Source organism: Adiantum capillus-veneris, chromosome 22, assembly GCF_014529385.1.
Source record: "Adiantum capillus-veneris isolate H3 chromosome 22, ASM1452938v2, whole genome shotgun sequence".
In the NCBI taxonomy this organism is placed as follows: Eukaryota; Viridiplantae; Streptophyta; class Polypodiopsida; order Polypodiales; family Pteridaceae; genus Adiantum; species Adiantum capillus-veneris.
In genome coordinates, this window is record NC_140952.1 from 61,942,988 (window position 1) to 61,952,844 (window position 9,857).

Here is a 9,857-nt window from a genome sequence, read left to right on the forward strand (position 1 = left end):
AGCATGCCATGAGCGAGTTGAATTTGACCACTATTTGTCCAAGCCGCCATTGGTCCTACTCTCAAGGCTTCAAGGCTCCAAATCTAGGTTAGGACTCTCTCTATCTCTCTCTCTTCTCCAAGTTCTTCTCAAATTCTTGCTAAACTATGGAAAATAGAGATAGAGGCAAAGCAGCAGGCATCCATTTGGGGGGGGGGGGGGGGGGGGGGGGGGGGGGGGGGGGGGGGGAGGGGGGGGCATCTATAGCGAGGACAAGTTGGCGCACTGTAGCCTTGAGGGGATCATCATGTGAACATTATGATTCCAAACTACAATGTGAAACTTTGCTATTCTTGTCCATGTAGGATCTTTTACCCCAAAATATGGAGCAACTATCCCAACTGTTATTGTAGTATTTTGTTACCCTTCTATCAATTTTCCTCCTTAATGTAAGGGTCAAAAGGATATCCCGACTTCACACAATGTTGGGCCAAACTGTAGAGGACAAGTTGAATGAATGTTGGTACTAAGAGTCTTCTGCTACAAACTATCGTGGTAGTTGACACAATTGCTAATTAAGTGCCAAGAACCTAAACAACTTTGTATGTTTTTATTTTGTTCTACTTTTTTGGTTATAAGGATCCATTGTAGCCTCTCTTTTCATCATAGCTACCTATCACCCATGTGGCCTCTCTTTTCTACCTAATATAACAAACGCTACTAATTTTATGTATTTTCCACCACTATATGCACTACTTTGGCCTTTGGCTGTGTCTGTGTGTGTGTACAAAATGAGTCTCACTCTTCAACACTACCTTCTTTTGACAAGACTGGTTGCTCTTGTGATATCCTTTCACACCTACAAATGAGGGACAAGTAGAAAAAAAAATTCTACTAGCTTTCCTGATGCTAAGAAACCACTTCCCACTTGCGAGCAACTGACACTGGTCAAGATTGCATCTATGGTTCTTGCAATGTTTTCTTCCGCCTCATACCTGCTAGTGGTTGCATAAATGTCAATATCATACCATTTGTACTTTCCATTGCTATCTAGTTTAAGCTCTAGTAGCCATATTTCCGTCTTGGCTATTACTTCCTATCAGGGATTTCATTGACGTAATCACAAGCATGTGATTACGTTAATAACTCTAGTATTTACACAAGAAAATCACTGTTGAGAGGCACATGTTAGAAACTGACTCTGAATAGCTAAGTCAGATTTTGACTTATCGGATATTTACTGAGCTGTATTTTGCTAAGTCGGATGTAACTGTCTTTCAGTTGCAGTCTGCTGAATGTCTTGTGACTGGGTAGTTAAGTCGGATTTATCTATAAAAGTGGGGAATGTATCTGCGCACGAGGTATCTGTTCTCTGATATGAATGTGATGATGATGGTGCAGTGCAGCAACTATTCAGTGTATTTTTCGCTTACTCTGATATTTAGAGTAGTCATGTTTACTGTGTCTGAATTGTTGTTAATGAAGTATGGTGGAGTAGATGGTTATTATTGCTGTGTATGATGTTCATGTGTTGACCTAACCCACAACACATTTGGCGATCTTGCTGGGTTAACGTTTATTTTCAAGTAATGATGCATGTCAGAGGGAGACAGGAGAGTAGGAAGAGTGTACTACACAAGGGCTCAAGCACAGGCTGGAAACATTGATCCATTTAACTATGATCATGACAATCAGCAATCACCCGATGCTCAGGGGCAGCAACCTGTAGACCAAGGAGGGGTAGGATCAGGAGCAGCAGGAGAAGAGAGAGTGAGGCAATTTATTGGAGCTTTATTCCTGGCAAGAAGAACCACCAGGAGAAGGATCCAGTTTGACCCACTTCAGGGTGCTACTAGGCAAAGACCTAGGAGACCACCACAACCCATTCCAATGGCTCAACCACCACCCAACCCAAAGGTCAAGGCAGCCAAGTTTAGAGCAGGGAGTAAGGAAGATGCTGACTGTCATGTGGCACAGTTTGAAACTAAGTGGCAGGCAAGTGGCTATCAGGTGATGTATGCTGATGGAGTAAAGATGGAACAGTTTACTGCCACATTGGAAGGAAAGGCCATGAGTTGGTTCAGCCAATATGGCATTGCACATTTTGCTACTTATAATGCTTTGAAGCAGGCATTTCTGCAAAGATTTAGAAAGGAGAAGACTCCGACTGATGTCCTGAGAAAACTCAGAGACATTAAGCAAAATAAGATGCTGGTTGAAGACTATGCACAAAAGTTCAGAATTTTAGTAGAAAGATTGCAGGGGAATGAAAGACCCACTAATGAAATGTTAGCAGGTTATTTTTTGAAAGGATTGAGAAGCAGCTTAAAGGGAGCAGTAGCTAGCATTGATATTGCTGGAGGTCTGGATGACCTTGTTACTGCTGTTGCAAGGGTGGAGAAGAGACTTGGCATGACCAAAGCAAAAGGAAAAGAAGACAGTGACTCAGATTCAGAAGAAGCATCTGAAGACACAGATTCCAGTGGGAACTCAGATTCAGACTCACCATCAGACAGTGATGAGGAAACAGAAAAAAGAAAGAAGAAAAAGAGCAGTAAGAAGAAGAAAGTTAAGCAAAAGCAGAGTATTGAGCAAGATTTGGTAGGCAAACTTAAAAAGTTTGGTTATTCTGTTGTAGCACCTAAAGAAAAAGTGTATTGTCACATTTGTGAAAGGGATGGACATAGTACTGCTAGCTGTTGGTATAATCCGAAGAATAGAGGGCAGACAGCACCTAACATAGGAAGAGGAAGACCAGAAATTGGAGCAAATCAAGCAGTACCATTTAGGGGAAGACCACCATTTCAGAGGGCAAGACCTCCTAGACCTCCTTGGAGAGAGCAGGAGAACAATAATAATAGGAGACCCTGTGTGTATTGTGGTGCACCAGATCACTGGGTAGGTCCCAATTGTGCTTTATGGGTGAAGCATAGGGAAGAAAGGGGAATGCCCATTGTGAGATATAATCAGCCCAATCAACCTGAAAATCAGCAACAGCAGCAACAGCAGCAGCAGCAAAATCAGCCAGCAGCTCAGGCAAATATAATCTTGTTTGATGTGTTTTCTCAGGATAAGCAGATGCAAGATACTGACCAAGAACAGGAGCAGCAAGGGAATGAAGAGGAACATCAATGGGCTTGTGACTGTAACCAATGTGTGCAGGAGGATCATGTTGAAGTTCTAGCAGTGACTAGGTCTAAGGATAAAGCACCTTTGGATTGGAAGGAGCAAAAAGGGGTAAGAGACCAGGTTACAAAAAGGATTGCCAAACACCAGGCAAAGCAGGTGGATATTGAGGATGACCCAAAAGAAAAGGAAGAGCAGAATAAAGGGAGTAAGGAGATGGAAAATAAACAGGATAAGGATTGGTTTGAAATACTTATTAGCTCACCTCTTCAATTATCTTTGGATCAGTTGTTGCAATTGGTTCCAGCTTTCAAAGACAGATTGTTCAGAAAGCTGCAGAACCTGAATGGACTTGGCACAATGGACAGGCAGTTTTATTCAGCAGCAGTAAATAGAATTGATCCAGCAGATGTGGACTTTGTGGTACCAGTTATTAAAGTACACTTTCTTGGAGAAAATTTTGATGATGTGTTATTGGATGGAGGCTCTGGGGTGAATATTTTACCAGAGGCAGTGTACAAAAGAATGGAGTTGGGAGCTATGGCTCCAGCACCTTTTCAGGTGAAAATGGCAGACCAATCTAGGGTACAACCTTTGGGAATTCTCAAAGCACAGGAAATTCAGGTGTCAGGATTATCTTTTTTTGTTAATTTTGTGGTACTCAGAATGTCAGACTCAGCAGCTGCATATGAAATGCTATTAGGAAGGCCTTGGTTTAGATTGGCTAAAGTAAGACAAGACTGGGGAGAAAATGTTGTCATATTGAAAAAAGGGAAAAAGAAAGTAACCATACCTATGAGGGGAAGGAAGATGGTTCCATTAAGTGAGAAACCACTGTTTGCTCAGACTATTAATTTTGCTGATGAGGTCACAGATGACCAAGAGGAAGAGTTCTTGAAGGCCAATCCAACTGTTGTACCTGTGTTTGAAGTAGATGTGGAAAGCATGTTACAGCAGGGTAAGAAACAGGATGAGCCAGATACAGGTTTAGCACCAGGACAGACAGTGCAGGGTAAGGAACTATTACAGTTGGTGGACCAGAAATATGCTATGTCTGATAAGGAACAGATTCAGCAGGAAGAAAAGGAGGCCAGGGATATGGCTGAGAAAATCTATGAAAAGAAGTTTGGGGCATCAAGCAGGGTAGAAAAGGAGGAGCTTCAGGAGCTAAATTTCGGAACAGAGGCAGAACCAAGAATGGTCAGAGTGAGTGCACACATTCAAGGGGAATTTCTGGCACAGCTGTTGCAATTATTGGTTGATTATAAGGATGTGTTTGCTTGGGATTATTCTCAGGTGAGAGGCATTGACCCAGCACTACATCAGCATAGGATTAATTTGAAAGAGGGTGCAAAACCAATTGTGCAGCAAAGATATAGAATGAATCCTAACTTTGCCAAACAGGTGAAGGAGGAGCTTGATAAGCTCCTGGCAGTAGGGTTCATTAAACCTGTACATGAAGTATCATGGTTGTCTCCTATACTGGTTGTGCCAAAGAAAAATGGAGCTTTAAGAGTATGTGTGGATTATAGAAAATTGAATGCAGCAACCATTACTGATCCCTTTCCTATGCCATTTTGTGATGTTGTGTTGGATGCAGTAGCTGGTCATGAAATGTACAGCTTTTTGGATGGTTTTTCTGGTTATAATCAGATTAGTGTTGCTGAGTCGGATCAGCATAAAACAGCTTTTATAACTGAATGGGGAGCCTTTGCCTACACAGTGATGAGTTTTGGGTTAACCAATGGACCACCTTCATTTAATTTTGTTGCTCATAAGGTGTTTGAACCTTACTTACAGGACTTTATGAGAGTCTTTGTGGATGATTTCTCAGTGTTTGGAAAGAAGGATAAACATCTGCTACATCTGAAGCTCTGTTTTGAAAGATGCAGACAATTCAGGATGGCTCTGAATCCTTATAAAAGTGTAATTGCTGTGAGGAGTGGAATACTTTTAGGACATGTGGTGTCAGAAGCGGGAATGGCTATAGATGTCAAGAAAATAGAAGCCATTCAAGCAGCACCAGTTCCTACCAATGTTAAAGAGTTAATGAGGTTTGTTGGACAGACAAAGTGGCACTCCAGATATTTGAGGTATTTGTCTAATGTATGCTTGCCATTAACTCAATTAACAAAGAAGGATGTGGCATTTGTATGGGATGAACCTCAGCAGAAATCATTTCAGATGTTGAAGAAAATGATATCAGTAGCACCAATTTTGCAGCCACCTGATTGGTCATTGCCTTTTCATGTGTTTGTTGATGCGTCGGATATAGCAATAGGAGCTGTACTGATGCAGGAGAAGGAGAAGGGATGGTTCAGACCTGTGTACTATGCAAGCAGGGTTCTCACAGGTGCAGAAAGAAACTATCCTGTGACAGAAAGAGAAGCTTTAGGGATGGTATATGCATTGAATAAGTTCAGGCATTACTTGTTGGGGAACAAGATAGTTTTTCATGTTGATCATCAGGCCTTGTTGTATTTGATCAAGAAGCCACTTCTTACTGGAAGGCTTGCAAGATGGATGTTGTTATTGCAGGAGTTTGACTTTTAGATTGAGCATACTCCTGGGAAGGAGCATGTAATTGCAGATTATCTAAGCAGGATTGAAACAGGTGAAGCACCTACTGGGGTAGATGATGCACTTCCTGATGCTCAGCTGTTTGATGTGCAGACTACTGTGACTGAGTCTTGGTATGATCAATTGCTGATGTTTTTGACTGATGGAACTATACCAAGGGAGTTCAATGCTGATCAGAGAAGAAAATTTGCACTGAAAACCAGACCCTATTTAGTTATTGCAGGGGCACTATATAAGAAAGGCATTGATCAAGTGATAAGAAGATGTGTACCAGAATTTGAGCAAAGTGCAGTCTTGCAGGAAGCACATTCAGGCACAGCAGGAGGGCATTTCTCTGGAGATACTACAGGGAAGAAGATTTTGCAGGCTGGATTATGGTGGCCTACAGTTTTAAAGGATGCACATGATTATGCCAAAAGATGTGTAATTTGTCAGAAAACAGGTCAACCTGATTCAAACAGGGATAGGATGGGGGATCATCCTATTTTGCCTTTGGAACCTTTTCAAAAGTGGGGTTTGGACTTTGTAGGACCTGTCAAACCAACTTCCAAGAGGGGATGCAGATACATTTTAGTGGCTACAGATTATTGCACTAAGTGGGTAGAAGCAGTAGCATTGAAGGATAATAAAGCTTCAAGTGTGGCCAGATTTCTTTATCATAACATTATGACAAGGTTTGGGTGTCCAGTGGAGCTGGTAAGTGACAGAGGAACTCATTTTCTGAATGAAGTAATTTCAGAGCTAACAAGGACACATATGATTATGCACAAGAAGTCTACAGCATATCATCCACAGGCTAATGGTCAGGCTGAGAGCTCCAACAAAACACTGGTAAGGATTTTGAAAAAGATTGTGACAGAGAATCAGAAGGATTGGGATGATAAGTTGGATTCTGCCTTATGGTCCTTTAGAACAGCTTTCAAGGTCACTACTGGTATGACACCATTCAAGCTGGTGTATGGGCTGGAAGCTGTGGTTCCTATGGAGTTTGTGGTACCAAGTTTAAGAGTCTCAGCAGAGAAGCAGTCTCCCAAGTTGTCAGTACTACACAGGAACAAATATCTGATGCAGCTGGAGGAGGATAGGTTGGTAAGCTCTTACATTACTGAAGTCATACAAAGAAGAAGACAAGCATGGGTGACCAAGAATGTGAAGTTCAAGATCTTTCAGGTTGGAGATTGGGTAATGCTGTACAACTCTAAGCTGGGACCACATCCTGGTAAATTGTCATTGAGATATCAGGGACCATATCAGATTGTGCAGGATAAAGGACAAGGGACATTCATCATAGCTGATGTGTTTGGTACAAGAGTGGAAAAGGCAGTTAATGGTTTCAGGCTGAAGAAATTTCAGGGAAAGCCACCTCATTTGGACTGGCCAAGTGTAGCCTGCATAACTGTAATACCCCTACAGCCAGGAGATTCAGAATCAGCAAAAGGAAAAGGAAAAATGCTGGTTTGCATGGATTTGAGGAGGTCTTTTCATAGTATCCCATATAATTCACGGGTTGGAGGAAGTAGGCAGTTCCAAAGTGCACATCCGATTCAACATTGTAGATGTTGGAAGAGTACCTGTGTCGGAACTGACCAAGTCGGAATTTTTAATAAGAAATTATTAGGCCGGACTAATAACTTTGGGGAGTGTGCTGAAAAGAAGTTTCGTAGCACTTCAAGGATACCGGGTGGAGATATGTGTGCATGGTGCAGCGAGTATAATCATACATGCAACAAAAGTTTAGTACACATGCAGCAGCGCGGAGCATTCGGGTTTTTGCTTGAAGAAGCTTTATTCAGTCCTGCCATGCCGAAAGCAAAGCAATTGATGGCCATGCAACCACAGCCTGATGAGGAGCAGACCGAAGGTTCGGGGCGACGTTTGAGAAGCAAAGCTTTGCCTATGCGGCTTGACGTTAGCAGTGCAGACGAAAATAGTGACTCTGCAGAAGAGGAAATGCCAATGCCGACTCCTCTGTCAGAAGGTAAGGTGATGCAAGCATTAATGGATCCTTTTATGGATTTCAAAGTTGACATAGATTGTCAGGCAGAGCGCAACGCCATATGGTTGCAGCAGGTAGGATTGTATGAGTTTGCCATTCTGCCTTGGGAAGAATGTAAAAACAATGTATATGCAAAGTCTCAGTTGGAAATACTTAGGAAGACTAAGGGGAGAGTGTCACCGCATGTGGTACTCAATGTGGAGTTGGTGTCTGAGGTGTTCAAGCTGCCTTTGCATCCTAATACACCTATTCCAAAGTGTTCAGAGGAAGCACTGAAAAAGGAGTTTGGTCCAAGAGAAGGAGGCAGGCAGTATTACATGTTAAAGAATGTGGCATATGCTAGGAGAGAGCAGCTTAAGTGGTACTTGGAGAGGCTATGCTTTATTGTGAAGTTTGATTATATGTCAAAAGAAAACTTTGCACCATTAAGCTATGCAGAGCAGAGAGGAGAAGTGAGCTGGGCTCACTGGGTGTATGAAAAGTTGGCAGCAGAGATTCATTCTTCAGATAAGAGGAAGACACAGGCAAATAGTAGGTTATGTGGTTACTTGTCAGCATTGTTTTTTTTTGCACAGAGAGTACAGAATGGTGAAGCAAGGTGGCCTGTGAAAGCAGAAAAACTGGTGCAGGAGAAGCAGCAGCCAGTTCAGATTGAGCATCCCATCATGGTGCATTCTGAAAAGACAGGATTTGTGAAGTTTAATGCTAAGCATATGGAGGCTTATGAGGATTTGGTGAAAGCCAAATATACTCCAGGAGAGGCCTTTGAAGAAATCACAGCAAAAATGCAGTTTGCAGAATTTGGCACCATGGATGTTGATTCACCAATGCAGGTAAGGGCAGAGGAAACACCAATAAAGCTTGGTAAGGCTTTCACATTATCCAACAAGAGGAAGAAGTCTGAACCAATCATCAGAGTGTTTTCTAGATTAGATTTCAGTACTGAGGAAGTCTCTGGAGTATCAGTAGATACTGGGAAATTGGACAGTGATAAAGTAGTTCAGATGCTGCAGCAGGTGAAGGAATTTGTGAGGCAGCAGAATAATATGCTGAAGGTTCAGAGTATGCAAGCTGAAAGGAATGCAGAAAAATTGATGGAGTTTAAAGGACAGGTGTCACAGGTGAAAGAGTTTGAAGAGCAGATAGCTATGATGAAAGTAAAGTATGAGCAGGATATGGAGGAAACAGTGGGGAAACAGAAGATGGAGTTAGCAAAAGTGAAGAGATCATTGGGGGAGTTTAAGCAATGGACTGAGAAAGTGGAGGCAGCGGTTGCTTTGGAATTGGAAGACATGGCAAAGAGGAATGCAGAGTTACAGGTCACTGTGGAGATGCAGAGGTTGAGATTGGAACCTTTGCGGATACTAGAGCAACAGATGTTGGCACAAGAGGAAATTAGCTTGAGTGCAGTATTAATGAAAGAAGGAGAAGTGTCTATTCTCAAGCAGCAGTTAGCTTTGGTTGCACAGGAGATGTGGCAAAAGACCAAGGAAAGAATGAGATTTGTCATTAAGTATCCATATGAGGTGTTAAAGGCAGGGTTAGTGCATGAGGTAGAAGCACAATTGTTGAAGGAAGTGGAGGAATTGCAAAAGGAGAGAGACTGTTTGAAGCAGCAGGTTCAGCAGATGGAAGAGAATAAGAGACAGCAGCTTGCAGAGGCAGAAAAGAAAGAGGAGAATTTTACTAATAGTTTTTTGATGCAGGATGTAGCTGAGGAGAAAGTGGCAGAAGAGCAGATCGATACTGAGATTGCAGATAGAGCACAAGAGGTGGAAATGGGAAAAGATGATGCAGCAGAATCAGATGCAGTAAAGGAAGCAGAGCTGGTGGATTATAAAGTGAATGCTGAGGACCAGAGTAAGGAAGAAGCTAGGCAGCAGAGGGTGGATTCCTGATCAAGGGATATGTGGATCCGGGTCAGATTTCTGCGAAATCTACCACCGGGGCGTGCCATGTGTTGAGAGGCACATGTTAGAAACTGACTCTGAATAGCTAAGTCAGATTTTGACTTATCGGATATTTACTGAGCTGTATTTTGCTAAGTCGGATGTAACTGTCTTTCAGTTGCAGTCTGCTGAATGTCTTGTGACTGGGTAGTTAAGTCGGATTTATCTATAAAAGTGGGGAATGTATCTGCGCACGAGGTATCTGTTCTCTTATATGAATGTGATGA

At 42.3% G+C, this 9,857-nt stretch overlaps 1 protein-coding gene across 1 annotated transcript; it reads left to right on the forward strand.

Moving 5' to 3' along the window:
- Positions 1-9,153: 9,153 nt before the first annotated feature.
- Positions 9,154-9,579, forward strand: LOC147429460 (uncharacterized). The gene has a single exon (XM_086495704.1). The coding sequence runs from the start codon at positions 9,154-9,156 to the stop codon at positions 9,577-9,579; it is 426 nt and encodes a 141-aa protein (XP_086351830.1).
- Positions 9,580-9,857: the final 278 nt, after the last annotated feature.

Excerpts from the sequence above, each read along its gene's own strand:
- LOC147429460 (XM_086495704.1), top strand. The coding sequence starts at position 9,154 with ATGTGGCAAAAGACCAAGGAAAGAATGAGATTTGTCATTAAGTATCCA.